We start from the raw sequence: 26,822 nt of genomic DNA on the forward strand, positions 1-26,822 counted from the left end.
ACAAGTAGTTACTAAAGGTTTGGGTTTAAAAGTTAAAAGTCCAGTAAGCTTGGTTATTGAAACAATAGGAAACGCCAAGAAAATGGTAGTTAAGCTGCAGAGAAGGCGGAGTTGAACAATCCCAAGATGGTCGGTTTGTAAGAAACTAAAGAACCAGAATCCCAAAAATTTAGATGGAAGGTAATGACTTAAAGTATATGGACACAAGAGATAAGAAGGTAATACTTTAGAAAAAGTAACTACAGTGACGAAGATAAAATACATTGAGGCCTGAATCACAAAATGCTGCCTGCATGTTCTGGGAAGGAGAAAAAAATATGGGTAACACCAAAAGGTTTCCTAAAAATGAGAGCTATGACATAAAGTAGGTAGAATAAATAGACTATAATGTGAGATTTAGGGAACAAAAGAAAAATGGCTCCAGTAACAGGAATAAAATAAGACCAGGGAAAAAACAAACTGTTCAAGAAAACTGTAAGATCTGTCTTATGAAACTATAATTTGATAGCAGGGAATCAAAATGGCGATGTGTAGAAGACACCTAGAAATAGGAGAATTAATCTTAAGAAAAAAGTCAACTCTAGAGCTGTATCAGTGAAAGCAGAGAAATGAAAGAGTTGAGTGGGGGCAGGAGGAAGAAGAAGGAGGAGGAGACACTGAGACCATAAAATGAAAGCAAAGGACAACTTTGCCATAGGGGGAATCCATTAAGCAGATAGGAAATCCAGGATAGTGGGCCCGAAGGAGGCTCCAGGTTCTATTCTCAGTACCCACATGGCGGCTAACAAGTGTCTCTAACTCCAGTTCCAGGGGTTCTGATGCCCTCTTCTGGCTTCTGTAGACACTAGGAACCCAAGTGCTGCAGATTATACATGCAGGTAAAATACTCCCACACATCAAAATAAAAACCATAAAAAATCCAGGATGAAACCAAATGAAAGGGTATTACAATGGGAAAGAGAAGGAAAACAGCATTTTGGACAAGTACAAAAATCAAGGACGATTGAGGAGAATGTAAGTGATAGCACCAAGTGTAGTAGAGAAACAAGGAAAAGAATAGTGCTCAATGAACTGGGTCAGTAACCAAGCCAGCAGAATAATAAGAAAAGATAACAGGATGTGTAGACCTAATGCCATAAGGAGGTAGGAACACTAGGCAGAGGCAGTAGAAATTAAGTACTTATTAGATTAGAGAAGTCTAAAAGGTAAAAAGTTGGTCCGCAAGCTATAGTATAGGTACAAGGTATAGTATAGGTTTAAAGTAACGTGAAAGAGACTACAGGGTTTGCTCACAGAAAGCAGGGAGAGAAATGAGATGTGTACAGAGGACCCAGAATGAAAAATTAATATCCAGTTACCTGGGCTTTCTGTAATGGTGCCATCCGGCAGCAGAGCACTGCAGTGCATTTCATACAGATTTGTAGAAAAATGCTTTTATAGTTGTTTGAACTACAATCTTGACTAGAATTTAGTATAAGTGACAATGTGGAGCCATCAATGATTAATCCATATTCCTGATGTTCTGTCCATGCTCTGAAAAAGATTTTTAAAAATGTATTTATAGCTCTTATACAGTTAGAATTAAGACGTTGATTTTTATTTTCTGGCCAGCCTTCAATTCTCCCTATAGCTAAGGAGGTCTTTTATTTAACTCCCTGATCCTTCTGTTTCTACTTCTCAAGTTCTGAGACTATGGGCATGCACCGCCATACCTGGCATGATTTTGAGTTTCTTAATCACTGAGGGGAGTATTCTAGATAAGACAAGTCACCAGTTCTAGTTTCCTTCATCAATCATCCCAAAGAATAAACTGTCTCTAATAAAAGAACAACAGTGACTTTTGTTAGAAAAAGGTACTTAGGGAGAAAATGAAGATATCAGACTGCCAAAGTGGGAAGCACTGGAGTAGAAATCAAGAGAGTTGGTGTTTTTAAATTTTTATTGTGTGTGTGCTCATATGCACAAGCATGCATATGTGTGGAGGTCAGAGGGCATTTCTGGAGTTGGTTCTGGTGGTCAAAGGCTTGTGCAGCCAACTACATTTAGATGATGAGCTATTTCACTGGCCTAAGAAGGAGAGTTTTAGGGAGGATGTCATCGATAATGCCAACTTCAGTACAGAAATGAGGAAGAAAATAAAATGAACAAATAGATTGCATCAGGTTTGCCTATTAGAAAGCCTGTAGAGTAATAAGAACATAAATAACAGGCAACGAGTACAATGGGGAGCAAGGACTGCCCACATAGTTGATTCTAAGTTTTGATATTTATAAAAACGAAGGTGGTTGTGCAGTCTGATTATAAAAATTTAGAGTGAGGCTTTTGAATTATAGGTTAATGAGTTAGACGATTATGAAATGATGCATAATTCAACACAAAGATAACTCATCAGTCAACCCGAAACTCCTGGGGAAAATAGAGAAAAATTAAAATGACGTAAGAGCAAACAAATAAAGCATCTTTGCCAGAATAACATAGGTACTCCATAGGACATAGATTTTCAAATAGGGCAAACCATCGAGAAGATACATTTTTATTAAAGAACATTATATAAATATACATATGTATCATTTAAATAAATACAATTTTATATCACCTAGGGGTTCTTAACCCTAGCCTACCTATATTAAGAAAACTGTTCATGCCTAGCTCCATTTGTAGACTAATTAAATTTGAAAATACTGGGCAAAGTAGACAATGAAAAGAATGAAGGATGTCGTATCTCTGGGCACTAAGGTATTGTGAATCATAAAATGTTCTGGAGACTCTTAGGCTCCATAAATCTTTCTTCCTTTGCTAGTTGAAGACAGAACCAAAGCTTATTTGGTAACTGTTGGAGCACTGAGACAGGAATTCAAATGGAAAATAGGCTAGGACTTCAAAAGTTGTGGAAACAGTTCTAGAGTCTGATGGTATTATATGCCCAGACTCTAAATGTTTACAAATTTAGCTACATTAAAAGATTTTTTAAAGATAATCAAAACGATTACTGTTATAACCCTGAAATTTCACTACTAAGTATACAGAAGAGCAAAATGAATGTCAAAGAGATGTATGTGCTCTAGTGTTCATTTCAACACTATTCACAAGAGCCCAGATGGAAACCACTTAAGTATCTATCAACTAATATGAGAAAAATATGATACATAAATAGCTTAGAATACTATTCAGCTACAAAAAGGAAATTCTGTCATTTGCAACTACACAGATGAAATGAAGCTCATTATATTATGTGTAATAAGAAAATAAAAAAATCCAGGCATAAAGATTTGATTTCATTCACAGAAACTCAAAGCATTGATCTCATGGAAGTTGAGATTATTAGAGTGGTTACCAAAAGCTGGGGGATTATGTGGCTATAATTGTCAGGAAAAGCTGATCGAAGGGGCATCAAGTAAAATTTAGACAGGATAAGAACATTTTGGCCTATTACCTGTACAGTTAGATTCTAGAACTTTTTACTGTAAAGAAAAATGCCTAGGGAAAAATGTGTTTAGCTACAATTTAAGTGTTATACAGTATATGCATGCATTAAAATATCACATTAACCTATTAATATGTACAATTCTATGCTTTTGTGTACATGTTAATTATGAATTTATTTAAAAAAGAAACAGAGCTGGGGATAACTTGGTGGTAGAGTACTTGTTGAAGATGTGTGAGGTCCTAGGTTCAATTTACAGCACCGCCAAAAATTTTTTGAGCTTTCACAGTAAATCTGAAGAAATCTATTTGTCTTTTACATTAAGAGAGCTATAGATCCACAAACAATTTTGAATGGAGAATTAGCAAAGTCCTCAGGGAAGGTTTTAACTTACAAGAAAAAACATCAACAACGAATGAAAAGTTATAGCAAATAGAGCTTTCCACAAAAAGAATCTGTTATTACATTTGGATCAATGTAAAAATTAAGAAATAGACTATTTTCTTACTTTTTAAGGCTTCTAGTGCTTTTAGGAAACTCATGCAGCAATTTCTTACGATATTCTATTAACAGTTCATGCAATCGATCTTCCTTCCTTTCGCTTTCTTCAATGGTTTTTGTAGTCAGTTCCAAGAGCTCAGTATTGGTTTGGAAAAGGCGGCAGGCATAGCAAGTAGACTTGGCAGTTTCCATCTTGTCCCCAGTAAGCACCCAGACTTTTAAGCCAGCTGCATGGAGAGCTTCAATGGTCTCTGCAGCCTGATCTTGTAGCCTAAAAACGCAAAGAAATCTGTTAATCTCTAAAATTCCTGAGAGAAGAAGGGTAGCAATGCCATTCTAGAATCCTTATCATAGCTCAGTTGTCTCTGGCAAAATGGAAAGAGCTAAAACATTCTAATTAGATAGGGGGCTATTAGTAAATTCTTATGGTTGAAGAACTTTTAATAGTAGGAGAGCTGCTGAGTGTTGTAGCTTGTCTTTAATCCCAGGACATGGGAGGCAGCTGCAGGCAAAATCACTGTGAATTTGAAGCTAACATGGTCTCTATAGGGTGTTTCACACAAGCCAGGCCTACACAGTAAAGATCCTGTCTCATAAAAAGAGAAGTAAATACAAAGAAACCAAAAATTTTCTAGGAAATTTAAGAATAAACCTGAAAATAATGGATAGAAAATGAACTTTTCTGGATTCCTTTTCAGATGGAATATAATGAAGTTGACAAAAGAAATTTTGTTAAGAGGAGGAAGGGAAAAGGGAACCACAGGAAGTAAGAAAAAATAATAAAAGCAGGGAATATGATTAAAATATATGCATGTACAGGCTAGCCCAGGCAGACCTCCATTCTCCTGCCACCTCTCTGAGCAACTTATCAGATCTGCTGACCCTGAACCATACAGGCAAGTTTCCCTTTCCCAACCTATCTCCCATGCTTGAAGTACTGGGGAGCAAGTCCAGCTGCCCTGAGCAGCCTGCTATTCTGGGGTTACCTCTCCAGCCACCTTCAGGGAGGAACAAAAAGGACCCATCTCCCTATTGCTGAGTCCTCTGGAATAAAAGAAACCCTGAGCAAAAAGGCCCTCCATTATCCACCCATTTTGATCTGATCTGCAGCTCCTGAACCAGGCAGACCTGCAGATCCCAGACATACAGACCTGAAGGTCTGGAACCATCCAACGCAAAGACACCCATCAGAGGCCTGCCATACCAGAACCATGGAGATTCACCCTGATCCCAATACCTCTTAAACTACCATTCCCTACTCTAAGAACATCCAGGTACCAAAACAGTCCAGAACTCGAAGTCACTGAAGAAAGGAATTAAGGAAGATATCAAAAGATGGAAAGATTCCCAATGCTCATGGATTGGTAGGATTAACATAGTGAAAACAGTCATCTTACCAAAAGCAGTCTACCGATTCAATGCAATCTCTATCAAAATTCCAACTCAATTCTTTACATACCTGAACAGAGCAATTCTCAACTTCATCGGGAAAAATAAAAAGCTAGGATAGCTAAAACAATCCTGAACAATGAAAGAGGAATCTCCATTCATGATCTGTACTATAGAGCAACAGAAATAAATACTTCATGGTATTGATACAGAAACAGACAAGTTGACCTATGTAATCAAATCAAAGACCCAGAAATAAATCCACAAACATATGAACATTTGATTTTTGATAAAGAAGCCAAAACTGTTATACAATGGAAAAAAGAAAGCATCTCCAACAAATGGTACTGGTCTAACTGGATGTCTACATGTAGAAGAATGCAAATAGATCCGTATCTATGACCCTGAACAAAACTTAAGTCCAAGTGGAGCAAAAACTTCAACATAAAACCAGATATGCTGGGTTGGAGAGATGGCTCAGTGGTTAAGAGCACTGACTGCTTGCCCAGAGATCCTGAGTTCAATTCCCCAGCAACCACATGATGGCTCACAACCATCTGTAGTGGGGATCTGATGCCCTCTTCTGGTGTGTCTGAAGACAGTGACAGTGTACTCACATACATGAAATAAATAAATCTTTACAAATGGAAAAAAGAAATTATTTAAAATAAAAAAACCCCAGATATGCTAAACCTCATAGAAGAGAAAGTGGGAAATACCTTTGAATACATTGGTACAGAACACCAATGACTCAGGCTCTAACATTAACAACTGATTAGACCTCATGAAATTACAAAGCATCTGTAAGGCAGAGGACACTGTAAATAGGACAAAACAGCAGCCTACAGACTGAGAAAGGATCTTCACCAACCCTACCTACATCTGACAGAGGGCTAATATCCAAAATTTATAAAGAACTCGAGAAGTTAGATACCAATAACCCAAATAAGCCAAGTAAAAAATGGGGTACAGATCTAAACAGAATTCTCAACAGAAGAATCTCAAATGGCTGAGAAGCACATAAAGACCTTAAGATTCTATTTTATTATTCCCATTAGAATGGCTAAGATCAAAAACTCAAGTGATAGCACATGTGAGGATGTGGAGCCCCTTCATGGCTAGTGGGAGTGCAAACTTGTACAGCCACTGTGTAAATCAATTTGGTGATTTCTCAGGAAATTTGGGACTAGCTCTACCTTAAGACCCAGCTACAGTACTCCTGGGCATATACCGAAATGATGCTCCAACATCCCACAGAGACACTTGCTCAACTACGTTCAGAGCAGCTTTATTTGTAATAGCCAGAAACTGGAACCAACCTAGATGCTCAATTTGGTACCTCTACAGCCCAAGAAATCAAAGGGAATGTCCCTAAGCTGTGACTCACAGCACTGGGGGTATGGAACCTGAAGAGGCCACCTCCTGTAGCCAGGTAGGAACCCCACTGATTCAACAGAGACACCAACCTACCCACAAAACTTTCAACCCAGAACTTATCCTGTCTACAAGAAATGCAGGCATGTGGGAGGAAGCAGACACTGAGGGAACGACCAACCAACAACCAGCCCAACTTGAGACCCATCACACGGTCAAGCACTAATCCCTAATACTATTAATGATACTCTGTTATGCTTGCAGATAGGAGCCTAGCTCCATCCATCAGCTGACTCAGACAGATACAGACACCTACAGTCAAACAGTGGATGGAGCTTGGGAACTCTAATGGAAGAACTGCAGGACCTAAGGTGATAGGAACTCCACAGGAAGACCATCAGAGTCAACTAACCTGAACCCTTGGGGCTCTCAGAGTCTGAACCACCAACCAAAGAATATCATATAGAGGCTGGACAATGATCCCCACTCTCATTAGTAGCAAATGTGCAGCTTGGTCTTCATGTGGGTACCGAACACAACTGGAGTGGGGGCTATCCCTAAAGCTGTTGCCTGCCCATGGAATATGTTCTTTTAGGTGGCTGCCTGCCTTGTCTGGCCTGAGTGGGAGAGGACATACCTAGCCTCAGAGACTTGATGTGCGGAGTAGGGCACACCCTGAGGCCCCTACCAGGACAGAGGAAAAGGAGGAGGGATGGGGGAAGGATTGTGTTGTGTGTGTGTGTGTGTGTGTGTGTGTGTGTGTGTGTGTGTGTGTGTGTGAGACCAAGAGGGGGTCAGTTAGCAGGATGTAAAGTGAATAGTACAATAAATAAATAAAAATAAATAAAATGTATACATACACATACTGGAATGCAACAATAAAACTTCTTTTATTTTAGTTCTATGTTTTTTTTTAAATTTATTTTATTTATATGAGTACACTGTAGCTGTCTTCAGACACACCAGAAGAGGGCATCCGATCCCATTAAAGATGGTTGTGAGCCACCATGTGGTTGCTGGGATTTGAACTCAGGACCTCAGGAAGAGCAATAAGTGCTCTTAACCACTGAGCCATCTCTCCAGCCCAACAATAAAACTTCTTAACCTTTTATAATATGTTAATAAAATTTCCAGGAGGTGACTGAAGAGATGGTTAAGTATTAAAGCATGTTTTACTCTTTCAGGATCCTGGTTTGATTCCCAGCACACATACCAAGTGACTGCCAACAGCCTGTGGCTCTAGCTACAACAGATCAGAAGTCTTTGTACTGCGTGGGCGCACCCACATGCATGGGACTGTCATTCCTCCCCATTCTACACTCACACAAAGAAAAATAAACATGGAAAGGTTTAAATGGACATGAATGAATAGAAAAGAGGAGTCAATTGGGCAAAAGGATAAACAAAAACAAAGAATATATAGAAGATATCTCATGGAAGTTTGCTATTTGGTGCTAAGTAATCAAATATAATTTAAGAAAACATAGAAGTTCATTGAGATATGCAGACACTGGGTCTTGGCAAGTACTTGTTTGAGTACTTCAATATAACTGCATGGTGTTTTGTATTTGCAAGTTAAGTTTTTTAACGTGATTTTTTTAAAGATTTATTTATCTTATTTATTATGAGTACACTGTAGCTGTCTTCAGACATGCCAGAAGAGGGCATCAGATCTCATTACAGATGGTTGTGAGCCACCATGTGGTTGCTGGGAATTAAACTCAGGACCTCTGGAAGAGCAGTCAGTGCTCTTAATCGCTGAGCCATCCCTCCAGCCCTAAAGTGATTCTTTATAAATGAGTTTGAATGGGTATGTAACGCTACTTCCACAAGGCCTAGATTAATCTAAGTGCCAAATACCTCCTTGAAAGTTTTTTTTATTGTATTGTATTGTATTGTATTGTATTGTATTGTATTGTATTGTATTGTATTGTATTGTATTGTATGCTATGCTATGCTATGCTATGCTATGCTATGCTATGCTATGCTATGTGTATGCATGTTTTGCTTGTATCTATATCAGTGTAGCACATGCATGCAGGTTCCAAGGAGGCCAGAAAAGGACACTGCATTCCCTAGAACTGGAACCCAGATCTTCTGGAAGTAGAGCCACTACTCTTAAGTGCTGAGCCATCTTTCTAGCTCCCCTCTTCTGAATGTGAGATCCCAGAAATTTCTCCCAAACTAAATAAGCTCGTTATAGCTCTTAGTTGTTCACCAGAACTAAATGGTAAGACCCTATTGTTGAAGATACCATATACACAATTGTTGAGGGATAGAGAAATCAAGACTATAACTGAGTTGCAAGCTTCCTCCCTGCTTGCTAGCTTTCAATGTGATTGAAGGTGTTATGTAGGCCGATGGGAGACAAAAGCTATCACGAACTCTTTGAGTTACAAAACCAACCTTCCGGGCAAGATGTGTCCACTGGTGCAATGTGTAACCACTACTTTTTTAAAGTTGTATTTGAGGGGGCTGGAGAGATGGCTCAGTGATTAAAAGCACTGGCTAGTATTGCAGAGGACCTGGGTTTGATTCCCAGGAACCACGTGGCAGCTTTCAACTGCTGGTAACTTCAGTTCCTAGGGATCTGACAGTTCTTCTGGCTTCTACACAGGCACACCTTCAGGCAAAACACCCATACACATGAAATAAATACTCTCTTTTAAAAATTGTATTTGAGGCCCATTCCATGAGAGGGAACTCATGCTTGGTACTGCAAACTAGCCAAAAGTCTATAGCTGGTGAGATCCTAGGCCTTAAGAGGTAACCTGCTCGAGTTTTATTTTTAACTGAGTGGATAGAGTATCAAACTTTCTTCTAAATATATTTATGTTTATTTATACCCATAGATTAGTGCTGCTCTCAACCTTGGTTAGAGATGATTCACTTTGCAGTGGGTGACAGTTAATAAAGTCAAAATGATAACTGGTCAAAGTGATAAGAATAAGTGAGAGTTGACAGCTCAGACTTAAATGGGAAATTTACACAATCCCTAAAGTTTTAGGAAACATGATGAAAAGAGGGGATGGAAAAAATTTAAGGTCTGGAAGAAGTGGAGGAATGTTTGAAGTTTTCTCATAGGCACTGCACTCATGAATTCACAGCAGATCTATCTCCCTACACAAAATGGGCCCCATCAACAATTCTATCATGGGTGGAGAAGGGGCTCATACTTACTCTCAGAGGAACTATTGGCAATTAATGGTTGCTGGGGTAGGATAGTAATTTTCTTTAGTAGCACAGTCATCACTAAATTGCCCATGCTTGGGTAAATGATTATACTCCTCATGCTCATGCAAACACCCTTAATTGAACTCAGTGGGCTACAAAAACAAAACAAAATAAAACAAACAAAAAAACCCAAACGAAGCCAAAACCAAAATCAAAGGACAAGAAAATAGGAGGGGACCTTGTTGGGTAGAAGAGATTCAATGGGAACATGACTAGGATGAGAGAGGTTATTAGGGAATGAGGTGACCAAATTTCATTTTGTGTGTGTGTGTGTGTGTGTGTGTGTGTGTGTGTGTGTATGTATGTGTGTGTGCGTATGTGTTTGCCCATGAGTGTACAAGACCAATAGATAAATATTAACATAAAATAAAAACAAAAATTTAAATACTTTCAATTGGTTAAATATGTCTGTAACTTTCTGAGTAATCAAAGTTTAATTAATTTATTTTATATATATGGGTGTTTTTCCCTGCATATGTAATTGTATTCCATGTGCATATCTGTTGCTCAAGAAGGGCAGAAAAAGGAATTGGTTACCTCAGGACTGGAGTTATAGATGACTGTGGATACCATGTGGATGATGGGAATTGAACCCAGGTTCTCAGGAAGCTCAATCAGTATACTAAACCATGAAGCTATCTCTCTAGTCCCTTTCTCACAATTTACAACTCTTTGAAAAGCTTGCTTTATTTAAAAATTAAAACACTATTTCAATCAAATAACTGACCATGTTCTATTATAATGTCTCAAAGAACTCAGCCTATATATTTAAGTTTTTTAAATCTTATTTTAAAGTATTCAAAAATATAATCTGGCTTGTAGAAGCAGGTTAGATTAAATTCTTGAGCTATCCATTGTGAATTTCCTTTCTGGTCATTTACCAATATCTTACCCATTCTTCTAGGCACCAGTTCAAATAATAATTCTATAATCCTGTCTTACATACTGTAAGGTTGTTTCATTAAAGTTCCATAAACAATTAGATGATTTAGTAAATATTCAAAAGACCATATTGATAATAGGTTCATTATTTCTAAGATACATGTATTTACTTTAAAACTATTTCTAGAGTTCAAAATCTGCTACATTTTCCATACTTGGTGAAATAAACCAATCTAAGTTTACTTAGATGACAATGACAAAAGAGATTTAAGAATATGTAATAAATTTCTAATCTGGTGCATATCTAAATGACTGGTCATTAAAATAATAAGAGTAGACCTGAACAGAGACAATACCAATGGACATGCTAATATGGACCAGCAAAAGCTTAGGAAGAGATAAAGAACCACAGGTAAATAATGAATGCTGCCTGAGGGAAGAGAAATAACACTCCCCAATCCCCCGTTTTGCTGAAGCACACAATTCCTTAGCCAATACTAAAAGGTCAGCCCTGAAAACAAATGTACGAATAACTTATACAGACTGAGCAGGCACTGATATAGTTAGGCATACACATATACACATGGCCACTTAGAGGAAAAAGAGATCATGAATGTGAAAGAGAGCAAAGTGGGGTTGGACATGGGAGGTTTTAGAGGGAGGAAAGAGAAGGAACAATACAATTAAAGTCTCAAAAAAATTTAACAAGAACATCTAGTTACTTGTCTTCCACAGCGGTGGCTCCAATTAAATTCATGTTAGTCTCAATCACATCAAAAATCTTTTCCAGTTTTTCTTCTCTATCTTGTAGGGCCATTTTTGCCTCTATCAGTTGTGCATTGATTCTTTCAAAATCATCTGGAGAAATTTCTTTGAAGGCTACACAAAGAGTCCGATACCCATCCTAGAAGCAAAACAGAAGTTCTTTGCAATGGCTAAAAGAATGTTATACCCTTTTAAAGATTTATTTTTAATTATATGTTGTGTATTTATCAAAATGTCTCTGTATTGTTATGTTCACATGAGTGCTGCTGACTATGGAGACCAGAAGCATGAGTTACAGGTAGTTATGATATCCAACATGGGTACTGGGAACCAAACTTGGGTCCTCTGCGCTTAACTGCTGAGCCATCTTCCTAGCCCCAAATATATTCTTGAAATGTATTTGCTTTGCCCATCTGTATGAAAGAGAAATTCTGATGTTTAATTTTTTAAAATGAACAGCATGCAACTAAGAAGTTAACAGTTCCAAATAACTGATCGCTATCAAGTACTAGTACTAGTTCTGGTCACAACATTGGTCTAGGGTGATCATTTTATGTTAAAATAAAGAATATGGACTATGACCAAATCCCCAAGTATAAAAATAAAACGACCAAAGTTAACTTCAACATCCCTTTGGGAACCGTAAACGTCGCTATCCCCAGTGTCCTGTCGCTATCCCCAGTGTCCTGTCGCTATCCCCAGGTACTATCACTATCCCCAGTGCCCTATCGCTATCTCCAGGTACTTATTGCAACAGGGATGCCTGCTCACCATTGCATTACGCTCCACATGGACCTTGGTTAAATCAATTTCATGGCTATGCACCCTGGGAAAAATGGATGAATCTGCTCCTTTACAGAAAAGTAGTATATCTCCTAAAATAAAAACAAAACAAAACAAAGTAATCAACTTAGAATTTGAAGACTGGTAATAGGATTTTTAAAAAAGCAGTAACTGTTAAGATAGCCTTTCTCATGCAACTTCTATATATTTTGAATCTCTTCTGTAATATTCAACCAAATGGAATAAAATATCTAGAGCTTTAGTTTGTGAGAATAATCACCATATGTTCAGAATATTATAGACATAATAACTAAGTCAAATACTACTACATGCACTCCTGCTATAGTTCCTTCTAGTAAATCATGGAGTACTAGGCTGTGTTAAAGAACTCCAAGTGAGTATCCTTGAAAATGTAGCCAGTCATGACCTAAAGCCAAGAACCAAACTCAAGCCCCCAAAGCCAAGTTCACTCTGAATAAACTAGAAGACTTGCTTGATGAGCTACACTGTGATTTTAAGTTTCTTTAAAAGTTATTTAAAATTCCTTTGTAGAATGGTGATATTATAAATGAAGTTTTGGAATATACACTGTTTAACATTAAATGAAACTTTATCCTTAAAATGGAAATAGCTGTGCTCTACAAATTTAAAAGTGTAGTTTTGGGACCAATAACTTTACATGTCTTTTTCCACACAATTTACCATTTGCAGAATATAGGTATAGATGTGCACTCATGAAAATATTTAAATGATAAGTATTTCATTTCCAATTAATGAAGTCTGTTAAAAGTCATAAACAAATTCCATGGTCATATACTGAAACCAGTCTCATGATTTGAGTAAAGTGAACCATATTTCTCCATGGGTTTGGCTGCAGTCTCATATTCCTCTCACTAAACAATATGCAAAAGATTTAATACAAAAATAAATCAAGGACATTTTGAAAATTAACCTCTTATGGGGAGTCAAAAAACCACAGTGCACATATATACATACATCTGAGAGCTTGCAAATAAAGCAGGAGTGCTCTCTGTGTGCCTTTTGCACTCTGGACAGGGGGCAAGCTGTCATGGTACTTTCCAAAGACACCGAGCAGCCTAGAGATGATGATAATCCCGTCTCTGAAAAGGCCAGATTCATTTTCAGGGTCCTTAGCTCTGGAATGAATCCAGACTATCCTTGCCCAGACACCTAGCTTAACAATACATCCCTACTTCGCTTGCTTTGGAAGAGTATCAAGCAGTAGTAGAATAAGAGAGGTCAGAAAAGGATAGAAAACCACCAACTTTCTGAACTCTGGGCTGCTATAATTGGGATTTTCATACCATTCCATGATACAGAGGCCCTGTGTTAGTAAAATTTGCAAGACTACTTAATCCTATACTATATAAAATGTTTTTTCCTTAAAAAGCTTATAAACAACCCTTACAATTAGAAAAAGATGAATAAGTCAAATTTTAAAGATGCATACCTCCTTGGGTCCTTACAATTACACTCATACGTCGGCGGACAGAATCAAAATTTAAGGTGTGGAGAAGTTCATACCTTTGGAAAGATGAAAAAGTAAAATGACTCAACTACGGTGAAATAAGAAAAGACACATGATTGAACTGTTTTAATGAACACGAAGCTTTCCTCTTTGGGAGTGGACAGCTAGTTTTGTGTACAACTGGTACTTTTCACTTTTCTTTGAAATGTCTCTGCACTCTGATAAGAGCAGTAAAAGCTAATTTTACTTTTTCACCATGTAACTTAAAAAACAGTGACTACATAGGAATAGAAAACAAAGAACTAGCCCACTAAGCGAGGTCTGGAGGAGGTGTCCAGTGGGATTATACTTTGAGTGCCTCTTAGGGGGTGACACACGGTGCCATGTGTTGAAGAATTGAGATGAATCTGCTGATGACTTTTCTAAGAACATAAGCACATTATAAGGAGACTAAGGGTAATGGAAATAACTACATTCCAAGTACATTAAATACTTCCTTCAATCAAAACACTCAAAAGAAAGAAAACAACACAGATTTGAAAAAAGCCAACTGAAGGAATGTTTCCTGGAAAAGGATGTGTGCTGGATACTGATAGAATAACACGTTAAAGGAAGGGAGCTATGAGTTTAGAGCACAGAAAGAGAACATGTATAAAAGCACACATGGCAGTCCATGATTCATAAAGAGTTTAAATGTCCAATAGTTGGGAAACTAAATGATACGAGAGTAGCAAGAGACGAAGAACACTAGCAGGTGCTAAGAACTGGTAACTTTGGTCCTGTTTTAGAAACAAGGCACTCTATCTTTAAACAGTAAGAAGCCAAAGAAGGGTTTAAAATGTATAATGACATTATAAAATGGCTTAGATCTGTCTATGCATGTATGAACTATTAATTACACTGAATCAAACAGAAGAGTTAAAAAAGGAAGGGACTGGTGAGTGAATCTTTTCATCTACATTTTACAAACAGTTCACCAAGACTCACTCTGGACAACATGTAAACCAAACTGGAACTTCAAATTCATATTTCTGACATTTTATGAAAAAATACCTTTTCCTACTCCAGCTATATTTATACAAAACTCTGAAACAGGAGAATACAGTTCAATAGGTGATAAGTTTCTTTCCTTTCTAATTCCATTTACTATTTACACTTGGGTTAAGAATGACAAACATCCAAACACACAGCTACTTACTCTTCTATTTCTTTTCTTTGGTTCTCTACTCTGATATGTCCATTCCAATTTCCCAAAAATGTGAACCCAAACCTATCAAAAACAAATAAAAAAGCCTTTTATATCTTCAAGCAACAATTTTAGCTACTCAGTCATCTTGAATCTCATGGGTAAACTGGATTGTCACTTACCAAATGTTATCAGAATTGCTGTCTGCACTTAGAAATAACATGAGTTGTAAAAAAGTACAAAATATAATATGACAATTTGGACTGATGACCTGGGTGTATATATAAGACATAACTAAACCAATGCCTCACTATTTTCTGTTTGAATTTACATAATAGGAGAGGCAAACGGTAGAGTTGCTGAGGCAAATGAAAAAACATCAAACAAATGCCTATTCTTTTGTGGTTTCACTTTCTCAGAAATTCAAGAAGTACTTACTTTTGAGCTCCTTTCACCAAAGCTATTTCATCTGGTGAGGAGGAGATATACGTGAACTGCGCTCCTTCTATAGGTCCATCCACTGCATCATTTGTTTTAATTTCTACAGTGTGACATAAGCACAGGGCACGGAGAAAGAGTTCCTCCCGGTTCTGTGGAACAGAAACTTAAATTACTATTATTCTATTTTGATCACTAGGTAACCAGTGAACAAAGAAAAAATATTAAGGTAACAGAATGCTATAATCTCTAGGTAATTTATAAATTCCTAATACTCAAACGACAATAAAGCAACTAATAATAATTATCAGTTCCTAGGTAGTACTATGTATTAACTCATTTAGATTAAAATAGTATCACCTATACCTAAGGCAGTGACTTCTTTATGGCCTATGATGTAGTGATCAGAAAAATTCAAAGATTCCGCCTCACACCAGTGAGAATGACTAAGATCAAAAAACTCAGGTGACAGCAAATGCTGGCCAGGTTGTGGAGAAAGAGGAACACTCCTCCATTGTTGGTGGGATTGCAGACTGGTACAACCACTCTGGAAATCAGTCTGGAGGTTCCTCAGAAAATTGGACATTGAATTACCTGAGGACTCAGCTATACCTCTCTTGGGCATATACCCAAGAGATGCCCCAACATATAACAAAGACACAGGTTTCACTATGTTCATAGAGGCCTTATCTGTGATAGCCAGAAGCTGGAAACAACACAGATGTCCCATGACAGAAGAATAGATACAGAAAATGTGGTACATCTACACAATGGAATATTACTCGGATATTAAGAACGAGGACATCCTAGTTTTGCAGGCAAATGGATGGAACGAGAAAATACCATCCTGAGTGAGGTAACTCAGACCCAATAGGACATGTACAGTATGTTCTCGCTAATAAGTGGATATTAGCCAAAAAAAAAAAGTATAGACCCAAGATACAGTCCACACAACTCAAAGAAGTCAACAAGCTCAAAGGCCCAAGTGATGATACCTCAGTACCCATTGGGAGGGAGAAGAAAGCAAACAAAAGTGGGGAGGGAGGAACAGGGGAGGGAAAAGAGATGGGGTGGAGGGAGAAGGGAACATGATCTGGTACTGAGTAGGGGAAAAGGATCAAAGCTCTGAGGGCCAGCAGAAAGAATGGCAACAGATAAACTCCAGGAGAAGAAGGTTGGGAGGACCCTCCAGAATATACCAAAGACCTGGGAAGTGAGAAACTCTCAGGACCCAAAGAGGGGGACCCAAGATGAAATGCCCTACAGTGGGGAAAGGAAAGTGGTTTATAGTCCACCTCCATCAGAAAGACAGGGCATCAAGTGAGGGATGGGGTTGCCATCCCATAGTCAAAACTCTTACTCATAATTCTTCCTGTCTAGAAGAAATATAGGGATGGAAATGGAGAAGAGCCTGAGGAAAAGAAGGTCCAGTAATAGGCCTAAAGTGGGATTCAGCTCAGGAGGAGGCTCCATTAGCTAATACCATTACTGAGGCTATGGGGCATTCACAAAAAGGGACCTCTCATGACTGCCCTCCAAAAGACCCAACAAGCAGCTGGAAGAGTCAGATGTAGATAATTACACACTACCAATGGACAGAAGCTGCTGATCCCTCTGGTTGAATTAGGGAAAAGCTGGAGGAAGCTGAGGAGGGCAACCCTGTAGAAACACCAGCAGTCTCAATGAACCTGGACCCCCAGATCTCTCAGACACTGGATCACCAACCAGGCAGCATACACCAGCTGATATGAGGCCCCCAACACATATACAACAGAGGACTCCGGGGTCTGGGTTCAGTGAGAGAAGATGCATCTAATCCTCAAGAGACTGGAGGTCCCAGGGAGTTTAGAGGTCTGGTGGGGGGGGAGTAGGGACAAGCTCGAGAAACAGGGGGTGCGGAGGGTCAGGGGAGGAGGTATGGTATGTGGAACAATTGAGGGTGAACTGAGAGGGAATAAAATCTGAGTGTAAAAAATAAATTAAAAATTAAAAAAGAAATATTACACCAGGAAGACACATTCCCATATGCTGCATTGGAATTGTTCTTTTTGCTTGTTTTTTCAGCATATAATCTTATATAATCTTTTGTGTATGGTATGATAACTGGCATTAGATAGGCCTTGGGCCTATCTGTGGATGGAGTATCTTGATTTTGTTCGTTGATGTAGGAAGGCTTATCTTAATTGCAAGGGGGATCATCCCGAAGGGGGAGTGATCCTGGACTGTGAAAAAGGAAGAAAGTGAGCAGAGTATGGGTTTGTATTCATCCTTGTTCCCTGAGTGTACATATAGCGTCACTATCTGCTTTAAGCCCTTGATGCCTTGACTTTACCCAACATGATGGACTGTGCCTTGAACTGTGAGATAAAATAAATCCTTCCTACCTTAAAAAAGATGTAGTTAGGTATCTAAGCCACAATCTAGCAATTGTTCATTGTAGGAACCATAATTCTACTTCTAAGTTCTAGTTGTCTACAAATGCTAAAAGTGCTAATAAAAGAAAGGTGTAGTTGCAAAAACCAATGATTATTCAAAACTCGGTATCATGCACCCAGTGGAAAATTCGGTAGCCCTATATAGGGATAAAACATGCCTACAAAGATTGATTTCTCAGGTAAAATAGTAACAGAGAAAATGTCACCTTATCTGCTTTATCAAAATAGGCTAAGGGCCCATCAATCTGAGATAATCCATCAACTTCCTGAGTTGTGCCTTTATACTTGTGCCCATCTATGCAGCATTCAATGAATTCCATGCTATTTTCAGTGAGTGTTCCAGTCTTATCTGTAAATACATAGTCCACCTAAAAACAAGGACAAAAACATAAAAAAGTTCTTTAGTATGGTTAATTTTTAGCCAGCTATAAGGAGGCAGTCCTACTTCCATAGCCACAGAAATAATTTCTTCTAAGACTTGTCAAATGTCAATCAGAGATGCAGTATTATCAAATGAGTGAGAAAATTGTGAGCATTTTCAAAGACACTGAAATGTATTTAAATGTAGATGCCTAATAGGACAGAAAGCCATGTATTTTATTAAGAGAAGCAACTTTAATCATTTAATATTTTTATAAGGTAAAGTAGAAAGTCAATTTTCCAAGGAGGACAACAATACAGTGAGCACTGCCCATAAATGGCAAGTTCATAAATCAACAGTGAGAAATGGATTAAAAATATAGCTGGCACACGATAAAAGAAAACTAGTGCGAATATTTTCCTCCTTGAAAGCACAATTAAAAATGTATTTCATTTTATAAATTGATTGGGTGGAGGTGCACATGTGCATGCTGTAATATCTAACACACATGCCAACACACAGAGGCTGGAGGACAACTTGCAGGAGAGTCCACTCCTCCCATCATTAGGATCCTGAGATACATCTTAGCTCAGCAGGCTGACAAGTACCTTTACCCGGGCAATTTTCTTGTCAGGACAATTTTTAATAAAAATACTGCATTGGAATAAAAGTATTACAACTATAGAACATATAAGACAAAAGAAAGAAAAATGCTAACAGTTATCTATTAGCAGATACAACAGGTAAAAGGTGATAAGAAATTGCAAAAAAAATTCCATGCCTATTTCTCAGATACTCCTCAAAAAAGTTTCCAAATTTTAAAAAAGGTTAAAAAAATATGTAGGTGTTTTTTACAAATAATGAAAAATAAGCTAATGAAATAAATTTTCCATTGCAGTAAATCAGTTTGAGTACTTCCATTATATCTCAGTTTTTATCTACTCTATTTATAACATCTGGCTTTTAGAAACCCTCAATTTTATCTTCCTTTTTGCTAATTTATGCTTAAATAGTTAAAATTATGGGCTGACAGGAACAAACACAAGATTCAGGTTTTTATTATGTAGGAAAAGAAATAAACTCCAGCAGTAGTTGCTTTCTAATTATTCTTCCAAGCTTTTCATGGTAGCAACACTGATAGCAATAAAGCATTCTAGTCTTCTTTTCCCCTATTAATCAGCCAAGTTTGAAATCTCTTTTTAAATTGATCCTCGTGGTATTACTTGTGCATCATTTAGCTTTTTCTAAATAAACTGAAAGTTTGGGGGGCTTTCTATTCCTGATCAAAAATATTCACTTTTATTTTTCCATGAACGGTGGTTGATTCACAGCATGCATTTCAATTAGAATCAGCCCATTCGGAACTTTTCTGTGTGTGCATATATGTGCAGGCCAGAGAACTTTGGATGTTGCTCTCTAGGAACTATCCTCACTGACCTAGCACTCTCCAAGGAAGGCAATCACAGTTACTAAGTCTCAGGGATCTGCCTATCTCCATGTGCCAGTGTTTGGGTTAAAGTACATGCCACCATGCTGAGCCTTTTGTAGGTAGTTCACCAGGTCAAACTTATATTCCTATGCTTTTAAGGGAAACACTTTTCTGACTGACCTTTATTTCCAGCCCCCACCGCCCCCACCTTCAGAACCTTTTAGAATTAGTGTTAAAGGTGGTAAGAAGTGAGATGACAAGTCACTGAGTGTGTTGCTTATAATCAACATGTTTTTCTGGTAGATGATGATACAGGACTATACAATATCTGCTACCACAGATGTTTCTATATTCCCTTCTCATTTCCCAGACCATCTCAACTTTTTTCTTTTTTAATTTGATGCAATCAAGGTGAAACTACTGAATGATGGGCCTGGTGGTACAGGCCTATGATTTCAGGTACTAAGGAACCTAAGGTTGGGATATTACTAAGGCCTGTCTAACCTACAGAGTGAGTTCAAGGCCAGCATGGATATTTTAGTGAGACCCTGTCTCAAAAAAGGAAAAATGCTAGATATATACTAGTAGTAAGAGACTTGTTTAGCATGTGTGAAATCCTTAGTTCAATTTCCAGTACTGAAAAGCCAACTATATAAACACACACACACACACACACACACACATACACACACACACACACACACACACACACTAACAACAAAAAAAAACCCAAAATGAACCCCAACCAGTGCTAGATGTACAGAAAATTCATAAACAAGAAGTTTTTGGTTTTTCATTTCTTTCTGTAGGAAATAGGACTCAAGGTTCCATAAATGCTAAGGAAATACTCCATACTGAAGTACACCGTCACATCCTATGTTTGAAAACCTTTAACGTCTAAGGAGCTTATGATGTAATGAGTTGTACCTTTACCATGCTCGGAACTAGTTGTACAGTTAAGTAATCACATCTCCACACAATTTCAGTCTATCTGCATGGGGAATGAGGGAAGGGTTCCTCTCGACTAGTTGCCTATAGTCTACCTAAGCACAACAGACAAGCCTAATCACAGTTCTCAATGTGAGAAAGTTTAGATATTTAGCAAAAGAGGAATCATAGCTTTGGGTCGCATATGAATAAATAGATTATGCCCTGAGGGCAATCTAATACAACTTAGTATCTTAAAAGGGACTCAGAGAAAGAAGACTGTCTCCTAATTCAATCAAATATAAGCCTCTTACTCCTAATTTTAGAATTGTTTTTGATGAAGCCTCTATTTCTCAGTATTCTCACCCTGAGAGACATTGTGGATGATGAACTAGAATAGTTATTAATGATTGAATAGAATTCTAGTAATGCCTCACTATCATTTGAGGTTGTATATCCTCTGGCTATAAAGCGATGGGTTTCTGAAAATGACAACAGTTTATTATATATTATGAAAAATCTATTTACTATTAATCTCTGTCTTCCCAATACAACCAAAAGCCCTGGTAACTCTAGAAAGAGATCTGTATGTTTTGTATACTAATGAGATAATGACTGGTGGCCCTACATACCTAGATACCCTTTTGAATAGAGGCAAGTTGCTGAAGAAAGTAAGACATTAATTAAATATCTGGAATTTTCACCTCCATCTCATAACCCCTGCAGCGTGGGGCAGGGTGGGGTGGGGTGGGGTGGGGTAAAAGAGGTTAAGGTAATCGCCAATGGTTGATGATTCAACCATTATGTTTTGTTACTGAATCCTCAAAACAAGATAACTGGTCATGTGGAGATTTCCTAAAGGCTGGCACAATGGTTTGTATTCCTTCCCACGTAACTTGTGCTATGCATGTCTTTCATTTGGCTACTCCTCCTTTTTTTGATAACTATCTAAATATAACGATAAGCAATATTGTTTCTATGAGTTTTCTAGATCATGCTGTCAAATTAGTGAAATTCAATCAAGGGTCTGTGGTAATGTTGATTTAAAACTCTGTGGTCAAAATCACAAAGAACAGCATGCACTTGTGATGGGTATGTGAATGATGATGGTAGTGTGGAACTTAGGCTTCGATTTGTATCTTCAGGTAGACAGTATCAGAACTGGAACTCACGGGAGAATTTGGCCTGTATGTTTAAACTACTGTACCTCCACATATTGTGACAGTGTTGTGTTGTTTTGTCTCCTGGATGTCCTACTGTCTATTTCCTGCCTAAGGCATAGGCCATAGGTGTTTGATTGGCAGGTGATGCATCCATACAATACATAAGATATTCTTTCTAAAGAATACTATAATTCATTTGACTGATATTAGTCTTAAGATTATTTCTATTGCCCCACTAACTCTGGATTTTCTTATTAATTATGACTGTACTAATAAAGTAAGTCTATTACGTTTGCCCAAGCAGGTAGTAGACAATTTGAGGTTTTTTTTTAACTTCATAATAGTAACTTCATGATACAGAACACATCCTGGGTACATGTTAGGAACTCAAAATAACTGTATTGGATTAGTTGAATCAAGTTATAGCTTAAGAATGATAGTGTCATATAATTAGATACAGTCACAAGATGGAAGGAATATAAAGAGGGCTAGTTCCACAACTTTTTCAAGATCCACTAAAACTACTCAGTTTTAGGAAAGATTAGTACTTTAGGATAAAATATCTTATAATTTTCTAACTGAATTAAGAATCTGTTCTTTTATTTCTTACACCAAGCACTGTCTGAATAAATATCTTCCTATACTTTTTTAATACTAAAGCATTGCTAAAGCAATATTTACTATGGCCTTGATAGCAATAAACTGATACTACCTTTAGTAACATAAAAGCTCTACAGCTGGAATTGTTACTCATAAGAGAGGAGATTGGTTACACTTAATTTTATGTGTAACAGTCCATTGAATGTTAAATAGCCTAAGAAACTATTTCAAGACTTCTTTGCATTTTTATTCTGGTACTTTCTACACATACAAGCTAATAATGATTCCAAGTTATTTAGGCATCATACTAATTAAAGAAGTAATCTGCCATTAACTTTGTGATTTGAAGAAATTATAACATTGCTTGATACAAGAAATGCAGTTTGGTTGGGAAACTGAATGGAAATTGAAACAAATGCAGTAGTTTCTTTCCACTGATCAAATTTACTAGATCATTACCCAAAGCTCTACTTTACTGCCTATATTCTTAATACCATCTAGACAATAAGAGTCAGACAGAGTGTTCATATAGGTAGTATGTATACTGGGGAAGATGAAATGTGAAAGAATGAGTAAGAGTCCTAGCAAGAAGAACCTGCCCTAGGCATCCTGTCTGCCTCTATAATGTATGAAGGTTAAACTACGGAGTGATAGCTATTAAATTTGCATTGATTGCTGAGGCTAGCCTCCATTTCTGATTCTGGATAGGGAAATCCCTATAGTCAGGCAACAAACATGACACACATTTACTTAGCGGATGGTAGAAGCTGGTAGCTTCTGCATTTGTATGTTTTCTTATGCCAAAAGTCTTTAATTGGGATTAAAGAAACTGCTCAACCTCGCCCATGTGCAAATATGAGGCTTAAATAAAGCTGTCTGTCATCAACTGTAGCAGCTCAGCTCAATTAATAAAAGAATCTTCAGGAAATATCCATGGGAAATGCCACTTGTTCGCTTATTTCTTGTACCATTTCAGGATTTCCAGAATTTATGAGGAATGTAGATTCCAGGGTTTTAGCTACCAGTATCCTGAAATTACTTCTAAACAGAGAAGTATGTGCAAATTCCTTCTGTCCTTTTCAATGTCAATCGCGAAATGATACTGTGGCTTAGGCAAAGATTGTGTTAAGAAGGGAAAAAGGGGCTAGAGAGATTAGCTCAGTGGTTAAGAGCACTGACTTGTTTTCCAGGGAACCTAGGTTCAATTTCTAGCAGCCACATTGTACCTTATAACCATTTGTAACTCTAAATCTTAGAGAATCTGATGTCCTATTCTGGATTCCAAACACACTGTGCACACATTGTCCAGAAACATATATGAAGCCAGGATATCCATAAACTAAAATAAAAATAAAGGTTAAAAATTAAGATAGGCAGATATAGAGAGTATGAGGAGTAGAAAGGCTAAATTCAGGGAGAGTTTTGAGGTATAGATGCAAATCAGCACTATTTCAAACAAATGTGAGGCTTTGTCCTAGCCACCTTTTCATTGCCTAGATTTGGATTTTCTAGTTATAGAAATATTTATACCACTCTAATGTAACTATCATGAGAATTAACTGAAAACCAAAAAATTCCCTTCAACTGTAAACAAAATTACATAATACACAGCAAATTTAGAAAAGGGGAAATTTTTCTCAATTCTAATAAGAATGCCAAGTCAAGTCTCAAGTCTATATTGATCTACTTGGGAAACTGAGACAGGAAGATCACAAAGTGAAGACTGGTCTAGAGTGCCACGTGAGTTCAAAGACTACCTGTGCAATTAAGCAAGTCCCTGTCTCACATAAAGATGCAAATGATACATTCTTGCATCTACCTTTCTTGGTATCTCAGGTTCAGTCCCAAGACCGATACAAGACACTAATGAGCAAAGCACTTAAAAAGTCATTGATTAAATCACAGGTTATACTTCATTAGAAAATAAAGGCATGCATCTTAGAAACAAGGGCAGTGTCCTAGTTACCCTGTTATATGAAGCAAGTATACTGAGATATGGTATATGGGATATGGGTAAGGAAAGGACATACCTTCATGTTTTCCTCCCATTTACATTTTTATATTGGAATAAACATAGTTTGCTAGGTCTATGTTCAATATCATAGACATGTACCCAGAAAACGTCATTACAGGATAATTGTGGTTAACAAATATGCATGTGTAAAATAGCTATAATTTATTACACCTCATTCTATTTAGAAATGATTATAGGAAGTAATGAAAACCACATTTCATGTTCATAATCTAAGAGTATCACTTAGTGAATTTTTATATAGATTTCTATAATATTCATATTTAATGTATAAACTTTATCCTTTGTAAAAATACTACCAAGAATAACTGAAGTGGAAGTTGTGAAAATATTACAAATCTTTAATTATTAGTCTGCATTAAAGTTTTTTCTTTGAATTACATGTCGATAAAATTAATGGTTACATATATCAGTATTCCAGACTAGAAAAGGTTTTTACTATAATAGTTTATCTTAAGCAAAAACTGTGTTCTCACCTGACCAAGTTCTTCATTAAGGTCTGATGTGTTAACCAAGGCTCCTTCATTAATTTCTTCATCAAAAAAGTCTTTATCCCATGAAATAAAGAATGACCCTAAAAATTTCTGCATTTCTACTGTGACATACATGGAGACAGGTATAATGAAGTTGAAGAGAACCATGAATGATAAAAAGTCAGTGAACATTTTCAAAACCTAAAATAAGAGATGGTTCATGTTAATTAGATTCACAGCCTCTTTAGATAAATATAATATAAAATGGCTTTCTTTCCATTTCAATGCTTAATACACTATTAATAGAAAGAAACTGCCTAATGACGCTACAGCATTATAGTCACAATTATTAGTATTAAGAACATTTTAGAGCACTATGAATTTTATCTATATTTTTCAGTGTATAGGCTTTCTACTTTAATACTTTTTCACCTCATTAAGTCCTAAGTTCCTCTCACCCATAGAGGGAAACATTCAAAGTTCATATGTAGATATCAACACAAGTTCATATTGAATTAAAATGCCAGAAAGTTCATTACCTTTCAAATCGCTTAACAAAAGAGTTAAACAAACATAGACATAAAGTAAAAACAAATCTAAATCAAAAGGTATCATTTTTTGAGCAGTGTTTCAGGAAAGGGCAGCCTAATTACAAAAGAGTTCACACCTTAAAAGTTTCCCGTTCCTTCTGAGTCTTTTGGTTATACCAAGGCTCATCATTGTAGGGGGTACTTTGCCAAACATACTTTAGAGTTGTGCATACTGCAGCTTTGGTCAGTAAGATAAATAAATAAACAATCAAGAAGGCATTAATAGATCTGAAAAGCAAGCAAAATAAACATTTTAATTAGTTTAGGCTTAGCTAATCTAAAGCTTCTCCTATGTATGTTATATAATCAAAGTCTGATATTTTATTTATATTTGATATTTTTAATTATCACAACTGAAGAATCACTGTTAAGTGGCAAAATGGAAAATCTAGCCCTGACTGTTTATTGATCACTAATGTTCCCCAAGGCACAATATCTGGCTAGTCAAATACACCTTTACTAAGGGTCCTGTAAGAAAACTGGAAATGGACATGTCCCTTTGTTTTAGTACCTGCCTTACCTCTATGGAAAGTGCACTGTCCCTCCCCTGCCAAAAGGCTAAATATTTCAAATTGAAGTTAGAATAGCAAACGTGAACCTCAAGCTGAACATTTATTCTCAGCTTTATTTGACAGCACAATTCTGGATAAGACACAATGAATCATCTCCATGCCTACAAAAGGAAAAGTATGTTTGGCATAGGGATGTCTATAAATCCCAGTAGTTGGATTTATATCGGCAGGAGGATTACATTATCAACATCATTCTCATCATGTAGCTAGTTTAAAATCAGATTGGGCTGCATGAGACACACATTCTGTCTGTCTCTCACACCCTCCCCCTCCACATGCACATGCACACTCCCACACAAACAGGCATGCACACAGATACACAAAAAAAATTAATTAAAATCAAATTTAATTTAAAAAAATTAATTAAATATTAAAAAGAAGCCTCTGCACTGCAATGCCTATCTGAGCAATCATGTAGAACTAACATACCCATGTCAACTAAAGGACACCAAATACAGGAACAAAAGGAAAAGAATTTACAGTTTAGGTAAATGGTGCCATTTAAAAACTATGTAAGTTTACTTAAGTCATGTATTATCTTGGAGACACTTTCTTCATTTGTAGAGTTGGAAGACCCTAACATAAATTACTTCATAGAATTATTCAGAGTATTGAATCAAATCAGAAATAAATCAATGAAAACCATTTCAGAAGCAGGAACAGGTATGGCTACTGTTATTGTGGGTTCTGAATTTCTGCTATTGTTACTGGGAGTTACTGAAGAAGTAACTCTGTCAATCAATAACGACTAAAATGAAACAGTGGTTCATACTAA

The 26,822-nt window shown here is 37.0% G+C and overlaps 1 protein-coding gene across 7 annotated transcripts in view; it reads right to left on the bottom strand.

Moving 5' to 3' along the window:
* Atp11c (ATPase phospholipid transporting 11C) overlaps window positions 1-26,822 on the bottom strand; it is a 168,001-nt gene that overhangs the window by 34,630 nt on the left and 106,549 nt on the right. For all 7 annotated transcript variants that reach the window (XM_032890479.1, XM_032890478.1, XM_032890482.1 and 4 more), the window contains 10 exons: window positions 25,553-25,703; window positions 24,889-25,086; window positions 18,107-18,268; window positions 15,466-15,617; window positions 15,040-15,111; window positions 13,824-13,897; window positions 12,341-12,444; window positions 11,527-11,708; window positions 3,933-4,196; window positions 1,359-1,533 (listed from right to left, as the gene is read on the bottom strand). In XM_032890479.1, the coding sequence (XP_032746370.1) occupies window positions 1,359-1,533; window positions 3,933-4,196; window positions 11,527-11,708; window positions 12,341-12,444; window positions 13,824-13,897; window positions 15,040-15,111; window positions 15,466-15,617; window positions 18,107-18,268; window positions 24,889-25,086; window positions 25,553-25,703 (1,534 nt within the window). The remainder of the gene's footprint in view (window positions 1-1,358; window positions 1,534-3,932; window positions 4,197-11,526; window positions 11,709-12,340; window positions 12,445-13,823; window positions 13,898-15,039; window positions 15,112-15,465; window positions 15,618-18,106; window positions 18,269-24,888; window positions 25,087-25,552; window positions 25,704-26,822) is intronic.

This window comes from Rattus rattus, chromosome X (genome assembly GCF_011064425.1).
Source record: "Rattus rattus isolate New Zealand chromosome X, Rrattus_CSIRO_v1, whole genome shotgun sequence".
Classification (NCBI taxonomy): Eukaryota; Metazoa; Chordata; class Mammalia; order Rodentia; family Muridae; genus Rattus; species Rattus rattus.